Below are 18202 nucleotides of genomic sequence, written 5' to 3'. Positions count from 1 at the left end.
ATCTATAAATAAGAAGATAGGGGCTTAGGCACTATGAACATGACGGACAAAGAAAGCGGACAAAATATACAGTTCCTCAGGTAGACAAAGGAACATCCCTTCACTGCTATTATGTCAAAATGTGTAGAACAGGTGAATATGCATGTGACACCTGTTCTACACATTTTGACATAATAGCAGTGAAGGGATGCTCCTTTGTCTACCTGAGGAACTGTATATTTTGTCCGCTTTCTTTGTCCGTCATGTTCATAGTGAGGACACCTACCCCCTGGACAACCACCCCTGACAACTATCCGGGGGTGGATGTGTCCAGATACGGTACAGCATATCTTAATTGTCCTGTACAATGCTTGAGAAAACAACACAAAATATTGACCTGGATACCACAACAGAGTTTCCTGGCAATGTGCTGCACGAAACTAGAATCTCAATATAGGCCTTTTTTCTATTTTTAGATTGTGAAACGTGTAAAGCCTAGGGGATCTCACATGAGCATTGTTTAACTACAGGGTAACTAGCTGTTTTTTATATATGTATATATTCAAAATAAAGTCCATCTATTACAGATCACAGTGGATAAACAAAAGCTGATAAATATTGAATGAACCAAATTCCTGAATACTTATCCCTGCATCAATCAGTATTTCAAAGTTCTACATCTATTTTAGCACCTAAGTTTTCCACCTTTCGAGAACGTAAAAAATGAGTCATTAACTTTACTACCAATTGACATTAAAAACAGTCATGTACCTAATCCATTAAAATATTGCAATTCTATAGATGAACTTCAAATTAAATGGAAGTGTTGCCCCTAATTCAAACATATAAGAAATAAAAATGTAATATATAAGAGAGCTTATGTCTGCTTAATCTAAACAAAAATATATAACATAATTTACCTTTTCATAATTCTTGGAACTGGATGAGCACAACCCAGGAATCAGATATTGGTTGATTAAAAAAACACAGATTATTGTATGGACAATTCCACTATTAACCATATACTAGATTAAGACCAGGAATTAGTGAGATCTCAAACCAAATAATAACTGTTATTCATAAACATGCATGACTCCAAATTTAGCAAAATCCTAAAAACAACAACTGTACATCATAAACACATACATGAATTTTCAATAATCAATGGACAGAGTTAATACCCAAACACCGGTATAAATTTAGATCATACAGCCCAACACATCTTTTTTTGTCCATAGGTAAAGAGGTATTTCCATCATCATAACAGTTTTAAAATATTGAATACAAAGCCTTAGTGAACATGGGGCTGGTACTCATCTGAAGTGTGAATTAAAAGTCCAAATCCAATATGACAAAGTCAGCAAAACTCATGAAGTTTTCTCATTAAAGGCTCTTTTTGTAATATAATCAAATTAAGTGCTTACGTCTTTAAATGGAAGTTGCATGTTGTTAGGTCTGGCAAATCACAATGTTTGACCTAGCAACAACTAAAATTCAATTGTAACAGGTGAATGAACGAATTATGCAATGTTCCTAACTTCCTATGCAACTTAGCTGCACAGGGCCAGCCAATCATGTAATTAATTTATGCAAAAAGAAAGGAACTCCAGAAAAATTACCCATTGTAAATATATAAACAGAAGGCCCTGCATAAACATCCTAAAAATGTGATTACATGGGTATGGGTACTAGTAGTCACTCTTCTTCACATTGAATTGTAATGAATAAAATGACATATTTGAAAAGATTCAGTATGTCAACTAAAATAACTTCATGCTAGAGAAACCAATTCTTTCACATCAATTTAAAACAATTCAAAAGAAAATGAAATTCTGCAAAGTTCTAACATGAAAATAATAAAAGTAATATACATAGTGACTAACTGTAATAAAAAGAAAATATAAATTAAAACATAGATTGCACTTTCTTTGACAGAAATGTACTATTTTTGTTCATTGGTGCACCCCTGTTTTATGATCATATTTAAAAAACATTGAATACACATTTAGTGAAAGTGTATGATCTTTGCAAATAATGCTTTCAGAATCTAAATCCAAACAAATCCATTCACCCAAAGCAGTTCAGAGATTTCTGAGGTATAAATGAACAACTTTTCTCTTTAAATTGGCAACAGTTTCATATCTTTTAAAATGCCTCATCTGCCATAGTAACAAATTATTGAGATCACTACAATTAATAATTTCACTAAAAATAATGAAATAATTGTATACCTTTCCTTTAACCCTCAAATAAAATAGTATAAAATATTGTGAGTGTATCTATGGTAACTAGATATCTGAAGACACACATACAGTCATAGAGTTCATGTTGTCATGGATAAGGTTGCATTGTCTACAAATTCAGTCTTTTTCTTATTACTGGCCAATAGCTATGTATGACTTTATAATATGTTAATTCTTAAGGAATTCCAGTCTCTGAGTCATACACTATCAGTGTAAGAAGGGGATAGTTACGACTGACAATACATGGCTGTGATGTGAACTGTTCAATATTATAGACCACATCATAATGTAGCATAGATATCCCATAATAGCAAATACTTAAAAACTATCCATACTGGCCTACTGGGCATAACAAATCTTACAGCAGGTTAGCACCGAGAGATGCGCCGACTTCACCAAACTTGTTGCTCTGGTGTTTCACATTCTGAAGAATTTTGACCAGCTGAGAAGACAACTTCAAACGAGACAAAGGCTGCATCATGCGTAGTAGTTGGGCGAGACTAGAAGGTCAGTAAGTACTACAAGCTGGTCGTCTGTGAAGCTCTGCTTGTGCTCGTGCCAGTTGTCGTGATGCGTTCTGCGGAAGTCAGACAGGGTTTTTCGCACTGTTTTCTGCAGATAGTAAATAAAGAAGAGACAAATGAAACGGGATGAAATTTGGTAATGAGAGATAACGAAAAACACATAATAGACAAGTAAAATGGATAATCAACGAGAATAATATACAAATTTAGACTGACAGAATAAAGGACACTCAGCTGAATAACTATGTTATTAACTGTATAAAGCTGTTCATTACTAACGGCTAATGTACAATGAACAAGATTATCAAACCGACAATTAAGAAATGACTACCCTTTCATATTGCTTATAAATATCACATTCTGATTGTGTAATATGCCATTGTGGTATTGATATCTAATGCAGTATGCTCCTGAGATGGTCCTTGGGTTGATTTTTAAAGTCTTTGCAACTGTGTAAACATAAAGGCAAGAAAAATACAATTTTATAATGAGACGTACCTTGATAGGTTTATGATCATGCGAAATGATCTGTCCGTGGGTATCCTTGTTTTCCGTTCAGGGACTTCATACGGGCATGCTTGGATGAAGTTACACTTGGCACTCGTTAATTAACGAACTTACTCAACCAGCTTAATCAGGGTTACACCTGGGGGATGTTTCACAAAGACCAAGATCGACTTAAATTGGAATTTGCTATGGCAGGCTGTTCATGCCACTGATTGCTCCCACCATTATTTCCTTCAATAATGAACTATCAAAAAATGTAAATTCTGTCGTAGGTGACCACGATTTGTACATCCCTTGAGAGTCTAATGCCAGTAAATGGTGAGAGCAGCTAGTGGCATGAGCAGCCTGCCATAGTTAAGTCCAAGTTAAAGTCGATCTTAGTCTTTGTGAAACACTCCCCTGGACTAGGACTAAACCCTATTCTAACTGGGCTTCAGTTTAATATACACTTTTATAATACTCCTGTCAGATTTCAATGTTTTAGGTTGACATACCTCGATAGGTTGAGGATCGTGTAGATGATCTGTGAGGTCCATCAGTATCCTTGGCATCCATTCAGGGACATCATAGGGGTAGGCTTGGACACATGCACTCAGACCCAGGATACCAGCATGCCTCTGGACTATGGCTGGAGAGCAATCGACAAAGGTAAAAGATTTATGGAGGGATACAAGATGAGTGATAAATCACATCTTATGATCTCTCTAATACGAGAATTGAGATTAAACTTTAAAGCCAGGTACACTCAAATCAAAACCTAATGCTAGGATGTACCGATTACCTGGTAAGCTCTATCCTAAGTGGAGCTTAGCAAGATAAGAGTGGTCCTCAAGGGGCTTAAATGTGTTACAGCGACAGGTTTCAATTTTTATTGTGAAGGTTTGAAATTCAGCAATAGGTTCATATTCATTGTCAACCAAAATCAATTATAAAATATTAGTCATACAATGTTCTTAAAATGCTTCAAAGTATGAATCAGATTGCACCAGAGTGCATCTAAGAACTTTAGAGCTCTTAAGCAAGTCATGTAACCTGATAACAAGTGACTTTGTGCTTTACACAGATCAGCTCATAATCCTTCCACATTCCAATTTTACATGTTTGCTCTTATGTCTGTGGACCACCCTGCTGCAGAATGAATTTTTCCTTTGTGATTACAACCCAGCATTGAGTTTAACTTAATACAATACTGACCCAAAGCACTGTGAAAATATATGAATAATACCTGAGCAAACAATTTTATTTTTTACTCATGGTATCAAGTGATAACATAATTTGAAGCAAAATATATAAGATTTCATTACTTGTTATTAGAAGCATTATATTTAAACACTTAATTACTGCCAAAGTATACCTTAACACTTGCCATTTTACATAACTTGAATTCCTTCAAGATATTTTCCTACATTTCTGTAAAACAAGACAGAGCTCGTATTGAGGGATGCTTACCTTCAACGGGTGCAGCCATACTGACTACTTTCTTGGTCGATAGTCTTGTCTTACACAGGTTCTCAAAGTGGCTCTGCATCCCATTCTCCATTGGTAAGAAGCCACAGTGAATCAGACCGCTCAGTGTTGCACCTGCTACCTCTCTCACCTGAATGGATGGAGGATAATTAAGCCATGTTCAGATACGAGTTGGTCAACCGCAGCGATTTTTCGTAAGTAAGTGTCGTACGCTGCACATTTCTGTGTCAGGACACTTTGCATGAGGGAGTTTGCAAACATTCATGTTACGTGTCTCTTGAATAGCCAAATGGAGAAAAAAAGGTGTGTCCTGAATCTTTCAACATTAGCTCCATTTTCAGAGCATTTCAGTCCTCATCGTCATCATCATCATCATTAATATCATTATTATGAATATCATTGTTAGCATCATCATTGTTAGCATCATCATCAATACTGTCATCATCATCATCAAAATCAATATGAATTAATGACTGTACCTCAAGGCGATCGTCCTTGAGCCTGTCCAGTACGAGTTGACCAATGGTTTCTATATGCTTGGGTAGACTGTTGATGGTGAAGAGGTTGTAGAACACCATCACCTGAAGGTACTCTAACATACTACACTTGGCTCTCCAGGATTGGCCCTGACCAATCTAAATAAATGCAAACGAGTAAAAGTGAGTTAATGAATAAAAAGGGTTTTAGTGTGAATGACACAATGTGAATATGTGATCATTTATATCTTTTAAGTTTTTTCTTTTTGAATACATTTTAACTGTTTTCAATTGTTTTGTATATCGAAAATTTACATTATTGATAATAATAATAAACTGAACCTGACATTTCTTCATAATTGTTACCTCCTTTGTCACTATTTCGAGTAAGAGAAAGAGAAGGGAGAAAGGTACGGAATGAGAGACTAGGAGACAAGAGAGTGGGGAAGAAGAAGAAAAGGAAGATGAAACAAAAAGAGGAGGGGAAAAGAAACAGGAGGAGATAGAGAGGGGGGGGGGGGGGGGAAGAGAAAGAGGATGTAGTAAACAGGAGATGTGAGATATAACAGCAAGGCATGATCAAATACAAAAATATGTAGTGAGGGGATAACAAAGGGAGAAAATAGCAAGGGAGAAGAAAGGAAAAGAGAAGGATACATCAAAAGGAAAGTAGTGTAATTTATAAAAGGTAATGTATGATGGAGAGGAGATTGAACTTGATGAGAGAGAGATGAAACTAAGCTGATCTGTATAAGAGAAACAGAACAGAAGAGAAAGGAAAAGAGAGAAGGAAGAAGGGGGAGGGTGAGGGGAGAGAATGAGGGGTAATACAGTGAAGCTCGTTCGTTCGTGTCTCCTTAGATTAAGATAAATGTATCTAGATCTTCGGAGTAAAAGGAAAAGGAAAGAGATGTAATAGAGTAAATGAAAAAGAGTGAAAATCAAGAATGCATGGATGAAATAAATCTTACCTGCTGTAGAGAGGAGAGTACAAGGGGTATCATCCCTGGTTGAAGTAAAGTCTGGGCTAGACAGGCTAGGGTCATCTCTGCTTCATACCGTAGCTCTTCATCAGACTCACAGCTCTCAAGAGGTGCAAACTGAAACATATACCAGTCATTCATAAACATATCATCCTACAGAAGAAATCTATAAACTAATACAAACAATGGCACCTAACCCAATCGGTACAATACAAGTAGGTGAAACATATACCAGTGATTCATGTTTTACAAAATGTTCATAAACATATAATCCTAATGAAGAAATCTATAAACTAATACAAACAATGGCACATAACCAAATCGGTACAATACATGTAGGTGGTTTATCATGAAATATCATCCTCCTGAAGTACTCTAGTACCATATCCAATATTTGACTGAGAAAAACCTTATTTTTCCTTGAAATTAGAAATTGGATAATATTGAAAAAGGAACATAAGTTGAACTGAATCGATGTCTGGCAAAGAATTGACTGAGAAAAACCTTATTTTTCCTTGAAATTAGAAGTTGTATAATATTGAAAAAGGAACATAAATTGAACTGAATCGATGTCTGGTAAGGAACCCTGAGAACACTACAATAAACATCTTAGCTACAACTCCTCAGAAAATATTCCCGAAGATTTGACTTACCAGAGGAAGGTACTGGAAGTATTCTTGAGGTGCAGGAGATACAAGGTTCCCTAGGCTACCTACAATCCACTTCATGACTGGAGAGAGAATTCAAAGTGAAAAATATTGACAAATTTATTCATCTCTCCATAAGTAAAGATATCATGTTGCTAAGTACTTTACTTTCTCTACAAGATGCACTGCACGTTTCTAAATCATCGGCGGAAGAATTCCAAAGGAACAAGTTCTTATCATTTGATGACAAATTTGAAAGCTGTGAAACACTTGTATCCAACAATTGAATGTCTTTGTATACACATACGAATATAACCAGAACAATTAAAGTTAAAAGTTAAAAGGCCCTAATAAATACTAAACAATTATTGAACAAATGTTCCTGCACTAAGACCTTCCACTCGCTAACAATACCTAATGCCATTCTTCTTCTAATCATCCTCTGCCTAGTCTTTGATTAGTCTTTATAAGCCTGGCAAAGACACTAATATTGAACGAGGAGTTCCTTGAATGACACAATGCACCAACACACTTCTGCAAGGCACACAAGGTAGTGTTGACTCATCTGTCTCAAATAAATCTAAGTTATGACCATCTTCCTCTCATCATCTTCTGCCTTGCGTTTAATAAGTCTACATGGGAATGGCAAGAAGTTAGTCACAGAGTCCCAAACATAGAAATTGCTCACTTATGCCCTTCTTCTTGCCACACAGGTTAAGGGGTGGACTCACCTGTTTTACATAACCTAATGACCTTCTTCCTCTCATCATCCTCTGCCTTCTCTTCATCAGAGACCTGGATAGCTCCCCAGACGTCTATGTTAGCCAGGGGGGCCATCTGGGGTAGGATGGATTCTAAGAACTCTTGGCGGTGAGGGGAGGATGTCTGGTTCTCCCGGGACCAGGCATTGTCGTACATGAAGATCATGACCAGGAAGCTGGTGATGAAATGGAGATGTTGATTTTATTGGAAGGCATTAAGTTGGGAGGTTGGAGCTGTGAGTGGTACTCACGGACAAATACGACCTAGGCAATTAATCACTTCAACTACCGCCACCTCAAATAATTAGTTCCTAACAAAATCACCCTCTAGAAAAGCCACCCCTGGCCAACTACATGCATGATATTCATACCTGTGGGTGGGGAGGGATAGCTCTTTCAGTGGTAGTTTGATAATAGTGACCCAAGAGAAGTTAAAGCTATACAAGTTTTTGCAGAAAAATTTCCCAACTTTAAATGTCTTGGTCCTTAGTTTTCATACAAAATACGTGTACATTTAGTAACTTATTTTGTCTAACTTTAATGATACAGGTGTATATAAATAATAGTTATCCCCCCCAAAAATCTTGTTCAGTGCTCAAATCCATCTCGCTCTTCACACTCCAATGTTATTACACAAGCTACAGCCACGCAGTAGCCAAATACAGGTGCAACAACTGTCATTTGCCACTGATGACAAATTTTGTGAAACACCTCCCCCCCCCCCCTGGTACATCATGGGTCTTACCTGCCGATCTTGTCCCTGACATTCTTGTAGCTGTGGGTAAGATGCTGTCGTATGTAGCCTAACAGTCTGTGATGAAGACCTGGTACTCTCCACTCCTGCTGAAACAATCCACCTTGTAGGATGAACAGACGACTGAAGGAGACGAAAAGAGATGAAGAAAGTGATATCTTGGCTTTGTACACTTTTACAGTCTTACTCACATTCCCTTCTTTTTTCTCCATTACACAAATTTTTTGATTAGATAAACAGATAGTTTTGCAAAGGCCGCCATATGTAAGGTAAATATTACTTTTGTCTGACAGAAGTTCATCGATATCAGTGTAGAAAGAGAGGGATGTAAACAGCAAGAAACCCATCACATGAACCCTAACTGTGTGAATTTAATAGCAGAATCTAACAAAATTCAATAACCAAAATGACAAAAAATGTAAAAATTCTGTAAAAACATATGACACCTTGAATTCATTCAACATTCAGGTGAATATCTAGAATTGGGAAAATAGCAATTACTACATGGATATCGATACCCTACAATCAATTTCAAATTTGTCTGAAAAACAACAAACGGTACAATTACACTAAGATATAAATGATTTATTTGATTTAAATCTTGTTATTAGAATCTACAGCAAAATTACACTTTCCTTCTTACTCCCTTTTTTTTTACCTTGAATCCAGGAAAGACCCCCTCTCCTCATCTTCACTGATTGGTTGTTGGGTGAGCCATTCAAACAGCCAATGAAGCTTTCGAGGGTCTCTACTCTCACATGACGTAGCCATGCACATCCCCCAATCTATGATGGTCTCTGCTGTTACCAAGGACAATGATGTCTTCATAGAAGGTAGCAGCACAGTCTCCCACAGATTCTTGGTCTGGAAAATAAAAATGATGGTGGGGAAGGAGAGGGAAAAAAACATTAGATTACTGTCAAAACCTAAATGTTATTTACACACTCCAGTTTGAGTGATCAAGGTTAGTGTGTTTGAGATGATCATTCTTGAGTTATCATAATAACAAATGTTTATTAAAAAAGGGGAAACTATGATTACAACTACAGCACATACTAATCATTCAACCAAATCGAATACTTATCTAATCCACTACTAAAAACATGGATATTTCCCTTTTGAAGCCAGGGCCCCATTGCATAAAACTTACCATTGATGGTAATTTTGCCATCAATATAAACTACTATGGCAACATCACTCAGGTGGTGGTTACTATCAATGGCAAAATGACCATAAATGGTAAGGTGTATGCAACAGGACCCTAGTCTAGCTGGTTTCCTTCCACAGTTGATGATGATGCATTATATTTTAACCCATATCGGGCCATAAGTTTATTAACTTGTTTAACAAATCAAAGTCTATGAGACAAGTTTGCAATCATAGTTTTTTTATTTTTTATTATTCATCACAATGCAACACTGTTCAATGATCTCTTACTTCATTATTCATGACAACCATATGAAATATATATATCATTTAAATAAAGATATGTTGCTGTTTGACCAGTAAAGAATACCTTTTGAAAGCCCCAGTGCTTGCTGCCTCGTATAACACCAGCCATCATCTCCATCATACTCCGCTGGCTACTCTCCAGTGCCTCCTTGGACAACCTCTCTATGTGGGGCTGGAAGACTGGCAGGAAAGTGTCCCCAAAGTTACGGAACAGTCCCTGGGAAATAAAAACAACAGGGTTTTACGGTAAAATTAAATCAGAACAGAAGAATGATACATCTTGGGTCTATGATTTCAATGAATACTCAAATTTAACATACATCATCATTTCAAACAGGTTACAGTTAATACATTTGCATTGGTCAAATCTGCTAGCATTAAAGGTAATACAAAGTTTTGGTATGGGGTCGTGAATTTGGTTCAATTGAACATATTGGAAGCATATGCGATCCTACAATATTCACTGATCGTTGTCGCGGTTGAAATCGACTCTAAACTTACGAAATTGTAAATAATAAACAATTTATGTTGTATAGCTCCCTCTCAAGGTCAAGATATTAATTAAGCTGTAAACTAATGTTTCTTGACTAAGATCGGCCGATTAGCTATTTCTGTTCGGAAATTATATACTACAACTACATATTCTGAGATTTTCATGGTCGCAGCTACCATTGTACGGCCGTAGGAGCTATTTGATTTTTTTTTCAAAATTTACCGGGAGCACCGGTAAATCTTTATATTCAATTTTTCTTGAAAGCAGAAGTGTTTTAGGGGCTAACATTTCTAGTGCTTTTAATACATCCACAGGGGCATCCAAATATATCAAAATTGTAAAGAATCACTATCCGCCCATTTTTCAAAATTTCCCAAAACTTTGTAATACCTTTAAACCTTTATATTTTTACAGTGTGTGCTCTATTTAAATTTTTTCAGCAATTTTGACAAGCCCACATGAGTTTTTTTCATTGCAAAGAGTTTTTTATTAATAAAATTATTTATTATGCAATTTGCTAAGAACATTCATAATTTTTTGAAAAGCCATATTTTGTTTGAACAGCCAATATTAAACATTGTAAACTGAATTCCCAATTTAGCAATTGTGTTCACCAACAGGTCAAATTTCATTTATAATGATCTATGAGCAAAAACAATGCAACCAAGTGAAAAGCAGATTCAGAATTTCTTTTTTTAGTCCTGTACAATAGGGAAAATATGTACCAAGCAATAGTTTTTGTCAAATAAGATGACATTGGTCCAAGTACGATTCGCAGCCTACTGGGACTTTTCTCTCATTGGGATTTTTAGTAATCTACACAATTATAATTTTACAACCATTACAGCTATTAGGGATCCTAGTCAGGAGGATTTTACATTTCTTTATCTGATTACATTGCAATGTCTTACAAAATTGAATCACTAAAGGATCCTGCAATGTCCCATACTCTACTCACCTTGAAGACTGTGTATTTCTTGTTGTCAAACTTGTCTCTTCCTTTCTTATCTTCTAAGGACAGGTAGCCTACTAGTTTCTCTACAAACTCTGCATTGCTGAAGTGATCATAGATGATCTGTTCCGTCTCTGACAGCTCCTCTCTGCTACGGTCTAGCTTGGGCTGTTCATCGAATGGGGCGTAGATCTGCATGTTCCTGAGGCAAAGGGAGAGTTGGTTTCAAGGGTGTTAAGATGACAGTCAGAATGTCAGACATTGGTTTTATATCACAACTGCTCTGTGATCAATATGTAACATACTGACTCCATTCCCACCTTCAACCCAGGATCCAACATTAAACTCAATGGGAATCCTAAACCTACCCCAATACCAAATCGGAACCAAAGATCAAGGGTGGGAGGGAGGGACACTGCCCCCCTGTGCCCCTCCCCTTTTTGGATCTGCCACTCAATCAATCAATGTTTATGCCTTCATGTCATTTTCTCCTTGCATACTTTTATAAACAAAACATTTGATGCCAGTCATTCAGACATCCAAGGTGATGTCATTAACTGGCTTTTCAAGCAACAACTTACTTGGGCCATTTATAGTAGCCCCAGTGGGTCTTATCCACAAACACACACTGGTCCCATTTCTCCTGGGTGGTGGGCAACCTGTCACACTGGTACTGAGTCCACTTGTTGTCCGGCCGCTCCCCGGGGTTGGGTAGGGCGTCGTCAGGAGGGGCGGGGCACCCAGCTGTTGCGTAGGGGTCAAGGGGCACCTTCTTGTGCGGACGCTTCAGTTGCTTCATTATTGCACCCATGGCTGAAATGGCAAGCTGAGGAATAGAAGAATCGATAAAATGTTTGTGTGATGAATGGTTATAAGGAACAACATATGTAGACATTTAATTTATAATGCAATTATTTTTAATTTCTTTTTTTTCAGGGGAGGGGGGTCTTGTTTAATAGAACTAAAATTACCTATCCTTTGGTTCATAAAGCACTCCAAGATCGATCAGTGAAATAATTTGTTCATAGCGAGTTGCCAACTCGCGCATGCCATTTCTTTGAATACATAAGCTACTGAAAGACAGGAGGAGCATGAATCAATACTGGTGGAAGAAAGAAGCTCTCATAATATGTTTGATAATATCTCCGGAACGGGTAAGTCTGGAATATAGATAACATCTGAACTTGCTCCATCAGGAAAGAAAAAAAAACCAAACTAAATAATTTTCCCTCTATCAATGAGAAAATTCTATAACAAAGAGAACATTTCCTAATGAAATGGTCCCTTTTCTACCATCTACATCTTACTCTCACTCTTTCTCTTTTCTCTCTTTCCACTAGTCCTCTCTTCTATTTCAAGCATAACTATTCCCTAATGATCATATTCACAGGAACAGAGTGGCCCTAAATCTAAGCACCGCTTACCTTTCTTAAGTTAAGTGTGTCATGTACGAGGAGGGATGTGAAGAGCCGTACGACAGGGATTGGTGGAGGGGTATCTACCCTCAGCTGAAGACGGAGGAGGCTTGCCGCCATTTGAGAAAACTTCCATCGCCTAGAAGACACACAGAATGAAAAAAGTGACACATAATTAACCTCATCATGTATAATCAAATCAAATGTATTGGTATTAAATCCAAAACTAAAACATAAATTCTGATCAAATACATGGACGTCAAATCACACAATAATATCACTACCAACCATGTATAAATAGCATCAAACGCAGAATGAACATAGAAATAATCACTGTAACAGATAAACAACATGACAATTATGTAATTTACTAAAAAAAGTGTTATGATTATGAATATACACCTGATAATAGCAAAAATAAAACAAACCCCCCAAAACAAACAAAATACCATAAACATCAAATTATCTTGATCAACTAATCAACTGTGGTTGATCTAGGCATACTACTCAAGTTTTTGATCAATGTGTTATCATTCACTGGCAAATTTCTTTTTTTCAATTAGTATACTTACAGTTTGCCTTGCTCTATTACATCCACCAGCTCGGATACCAGCTCATTATACACTCTGTAATAAAAGTATAAAGGATTAAACCTTGATTTAATCAAAATTCAAAGAAAAACACAACATTCTTCAAGATCATTTATATGGTGGAACAGCTAGCACATCACCTACTGCATAATCCATCTCACTTTTTGTACAATGTGTTCTTGTCATTATTGTCTTTACAGGTGCCGAGAGCACACAAACCTCATTAAATTTCAAAAATTAAACTTTGTCTCACTCCCTCCAATTCCATTCTGGGCAACTCCATTCCATATAAAATAAGAGAGAGTTTATGTGTGGACTACACACATAATATGAAATGTTAAAATTGCAAATACCTAATTAAAACTTTGATGGTAGAAACTGTGACGATGGGCAGATAAATTGTACTTATGTTTATCGGCAGATAATTTGCTCTTTCTTGTTAGAAGACCAACAAAACACATTTGTGGGTAGTTCACTCTTTATTTGTTTACTGCTATCCTGATCATGTAAAATTCAGTGATTTCTTCTTAAAATATTCTCCTCACCTCATGTTGCTTTGATTGTGTTCCTGTAACCTCTGTACTGATGCTGATTCTTGCTCAGGCGTTATGCTGACGTTCAAACCCTGTACCAAATCATTGGCCTTGCTCCTGGCGCCATCTGAAACCTAGTAAGGAAAAGAAAGAGTGCTTAAATTGATTTTCTTATATAGTGCATATATTGTCCATTTCATTGTGTGCCTGGCAGAAGGGCACAGACTAAAAGTTCTGTCATATTTTTTTGTTCAGTTTTATACAGACAGGAAACAGAAATAATATAGAGAAGGTGTAATGTGTTACAAACTGCTTACAACTTATATTTGAACTGGATTATTTTGTGAAGATCCACTCCTTTTATGTGTCCCTAAGGCACTCTATCCATACAGGTCTCAATGTATAATAACTCATATAAATTTAATAAAATAGTTTTTCAACAGGTACTTGACAAAGACTCTCACCAGAGCTGTCAACCCTGTAAAACCAAAAAAAAGGAACCATGATGGCAAAAAAAAGGAATTCATTAAAACAAAACTTATAACCACGCGCGACAAACTTCCAATGCAGAAATGTCCATTCCTCATGCTATTTTTTTTCCATATAAGGACCCATAGTTTATTTACAAGTAGGTATTTTGTTCTTGTTATTTTTGTATTATCAGCGTTTCATTCTTTTTGAGAATTTTTTGTAATGATAGTTTTCTATTGAATTTGTGATTTGTTTTTTAAACGTACTACCATAATTTGGAGGAAAAAAACAGTAATTCCGGGAAAACCGGAAAGATTGGGAGCTCTGTATCACTGCATAACAAAAATGACCTGTTGAAAAATTGCATATTATATTCAGCAAACTGAGATACATCATTGGGTACTAACCTTGACCGTGATGGCCGACGTGTCAAAGACCTTGTTGACCTTCATCATGACCTGAGCTAAGACCTTCATGATGGACAGCTTCTCAGAGTGGCCGGCATTGACCAGTCCTAACCATACGTCTTTCAGGATTGACCAGTAAGGCAGGCATGCCCATGTGCTGTTCATGCTGTACCCACTTAGTACATAGAGGGCTCCCTGTAGCAGAACACAAATTGTGATATCATAAATACAAGTCCACCTGTTGCACTTTGTTAAAGAACAGTTACCATGAACAAACTTCTAAGACTTACACTTTTAGTTTAAGTTCTTTATCATTGTTAGAATAAATTAACATTTTTTTAAATATACTTCTTAATGCATCTGCCCGTTTCTATTTCAGGAAAAGATTTAGAATTTTTGTCTCCAAAATTGAGTACACTGTTAGAATTCTTGAGTGGAAGATAGTGTCACTTGCTAATTGCTAAACACAAGACAGTTGGATAAAGTATCCTTTAGAATAGATGTATGTATCATAAATGTAGTTATAATCATCGTGATTTGCTAATCACTCTGCTCGAGGAGAAAAGAAATTGGCAGCAGCTTAAACGTTGAATGTATATCCTGCTACTTATCAACTATTGAAAATCAAAAGGTATTTGCCAACTGATTCATGGGCATAGAATGGGGGCAAACAAAAGTTGAACATAAATTAAATATTTTACCTTGAACTGGTGATGTGGGATGTCTGTATCTGGCTTGAGGTTGACCAAGACCTTAGGAATGATTAGCCTCACTGATGATACAAAGTGATCCATCATCTTGAACAGCATGATCTGGGCCTTCTTACGCACCTGCATTCATTCACAAGGAGGACAATTAGACAAAGGTGAATGCATTGCAGCTAAGAGGAGAAGCAGTGGCTGAGTGGTAGTGCAATGGTCTTGTAACCGGGAGGTATTGGGCTCGAAACCATGTTGATGCACTAGTGCCCTTTGGTAAAGCATTAATCCTCATTACCAAGTATCTCGGAGAGGACTTAAAGATATCGGTCCCTGGTTGCTTACTTACAAGCATACACATGCTTTCTTAGCAGTCAGGTAAAACAAACCAAACCATCAAATCAATGCTGGTTAAGCTTCATGACACGATTACATCCAAGTTCATTTCTACGACACAAATTCTAGTTACAGTCAGTGTCCTACACTAGTATCCTACACTGAACTTCAACCCTTGACCAAACTCAATACCTAACCCTAATCTCAACATCATAAAAAATTTACATTTAACCCAAATAAAAACCTAACCACATATCTTTGATGCAGTAAAGCTTGAAGCAATTGGCACAATGATTTTAGCCCCTCTCCTATCCAGTTCACTTACGTCTACTAATGTCTAATCAAACATGTACATCACCGTACATGTATGCAACTAGAGAAACAGGTTAGCTTGTATTTGTCCTTACATTAAGGTTAAGACTAAATAACACCCATGCATTCTCTTCTCTAAAAAATCTTTTCTCACTGTACCAGCTGATAACCAGGGTGAACACCCCTCAGTCTGTGTTCCTATCTACATCTAGATACACATCATATTCGACCTCTCAATCTTACCTCATTCCTGATGCCACAGGCTTTTTCCACACGAAATGGTTTGACACATACAATGCCCCGGTTAATGTACAATTCATCTTACTGATATTTACCACACTGTACCCCATAGTGGCTAATGTGCATCCTGTATCAAAACTTCAAGGGTTGAACACCATCACATTCAATACATTTAAAGACATGTCTCTTACCTCGCTGTACCTGCTTGTTGACAGTGTGAACAGATCACTATGAATCTGTTTATCAAGATCAGTGTAAACATGCTTGGCCTGGACCAGCATCCTCATCTCATGCTGGAGGTATACCCGATCTATCAACAGGGCTCGCAGGTGCCTCTTCTTCCCATGTAACTGAGGATGAGAAAGGATAATACAGATGATTTAAATCACAGGAATATTATATTAAATTAAGATTACATATCATTAAAAAAAGACACACACACATTCAGGATTACATGTTGACACCATACTAGTATGACTCTGATAAATCTTATTAACAAAGACAAAGATAGAGAAGATGCTGATGGAATTTCAACAACAAAATCTTTCCTTTGTACAAATGAAATTACAATAAATATGCTTTGGAAACTATTACATAAGCTTTGAGGCGGGCAGTTAGTAAATAGCACTCAATGACTTACTTTCAGGAAATTTCCATCAACTTTCCTAGGTTGATATAAAACCTTTTATCTATCATTATTATCTGGCAATATTACAAATATTTCATATCCCAGCTTGTCGTTTATGAAAGTACCCTGACTTGCTTACTCACTCAACTTTCCAATGAGACGTCAGGAGTTTGAATCTTTGCTTGGTTAGTGAGTTGAACTACTATTGCATTTCTCTAAAGGGATGTTGTCGACGGGTAACTAGACTAGTATCAACAGGGACCAACGCCAGGGTAAAGATTTCAATTAGTATTTTGATTAGTAAATACAGGTAATATTTCCACTAAGCTTACCCTGTCTTCCATGGCTTTCTTGATGATGAGGAATCCCTTCCATCGGCTGTCAAAGTCCTTCTTCTCTGCTCCCATGTACCACATCAGCGCATTGTTGATCTGCATATAAAACAAACACATTGGATGAATGCACGAGTCCTCACTAGCTGGTTGACTAATGTAGGAAATTGGATTTATACGTGTTTTTCTTATGCAAATGACTTTGTATAATTTGCATAAAACTGCCGTTAAAAATAGGGTGAATGAAATGTAGTTCCTCGATTTATAAGTTTGTTTTGTTATCTTGAGGAAGAATTGATATATTGTGAGTTTATGTAAAAAAGGAATAAGATTGCATATAATGTGTAATAACTTAATTTTACTTCATTCAAAAGGTGTTTGTACAAGAATAGCAAAAAGAGGAAGGATATTTTGTTTATAGAATTGTGATAGGTCTTTATATGTGGGCACGGGAATCTGCCTGACATAGCAGATACGTAGGCACACATTGCATCTTGTCATGGGCGAAGGAGGTTGTGCGTGTGTCGGGCCGTATATTAGTGTGCAACGCCCTTGTTACGTTTTTACACCTTTGAAAGAAGTAAGTTGTTTTCTTTAAATGTCACTTTGATAGTAAAGATTGTAAGCTTTGATACGTGTCTATGAAATGTTTTTATGTCCTTCAGGAGAGGAAAATAAGGATTATTTTGGAAGGAGAATGTATTTGATTCTGTACTTGACAACTTCCGTTAGTCAGAATAGTATGTCTTCATAGGGATATGGTATCCAGTTAATCAAATTACATTGATCGTTTAAATAAATGTTATTACATTTATTCTATATGATGTTTAGATAAATTGTCTTTTAAATGGTTAGTGGTTAACGCCTACCTGTATTTAGTGCGTGAATTATTGATTGTAATGATTTCGCCGTTGAGGGCGTATGATGTTAATATTGTGATAAAGATGGCGGCGCTCATGGAATCTTTGTATGATAATTTAATTGATGAGTTACTTTATGTAA

The 18202-nt window shown here is 36.6% G+C and overlaps 1 protein-coding gene across 1 annotated transcript in view; it reads right to left on the bottom strand.

The window, feature by feature from the left end:
- Positions 1-521: 521 nt before the first annotated feature.
- Positions 522-18202, bottom strand: part of LOC590127 (proteasome activator complex subunit 4) — a 37325-nt gene continuing 19644 nt past the window's right edge. Inside the window, exons 21-39 of the mRNA XM_030999469.1 lie at positions 17201-17299; positions 16432-16590; positions 15356-15484; positions 14655-14849; positions 13789-13910; positions 13226-13279; positions 12663-12792; positions 11820-12064; positions 11245-11440; positions 9858-10010; positions 9000-9205; positions 8333-8464; positions 7558-7763; positions 6833-6909; positions 6168-6296; positions 5200-5355; positions 4703-4850; positions 3748-3881; positions 522-2834 (exon numbers count right to left, since the gene is read on the bottom strand). Coding sequence (XP_030855329.1) covers positions 2700-2834; positions 3748-3881; positions 4703-4850; positions 5200-5355; positions 6168-6296; positions 6833-6909; positions 7558-7763; positions 8333-8464; positions 9000-9205; positions 9858-10010; positions 11245-11440; positions 11820-12064; positions 12663-12792; positions 13226-13279; positions 13789-13910; positions 14655-14849; positions 15356-15484; positions 16432-16590; positions 17201-17299 — 2805 coding nt within the window. The 3' untranslated portion in view covers positions 522-2699. The remainder of the gene's footprint in view (positions 2835-3747; positions 3882-4702; positions 4851-5199; positions 5356-6167; positions 6297-6832; positions 6910-7557; positions 7764-8332; positions 8465-8999; positions 9206-9857; positions 10011-11244; positions 11441-11819; positions 12065-12662; positions 12793-13225; positions 13280-13788; positions 13911-14654; positions 14850-15355; positions 15485-16431; positions 16591-17200; positions 17300-18202) is intronic.

This window comes from Strongylocentrotus purpuratus, unplaced genomic scaffold, assembly GCF_000002235.5.
Source record: "Strongylocentrotus purpuratus isolate Spur 01 unplaced genomic scaffold, Spur_5.0 spur5_scaffold_5, whole genome shotgun sequence".
In the NCBI taxonomy this organism is placed as follows: Eukaryota; Metazoa; Echinodermata; class Echinoidea; order Camarodonta; family Strongylocentrotidae; genus Strongylocentrotus; species Strongylocentrotus purpuratus.
This window is presented reverse-complemented; position numbering and strand designations above follow the sequence as displayed.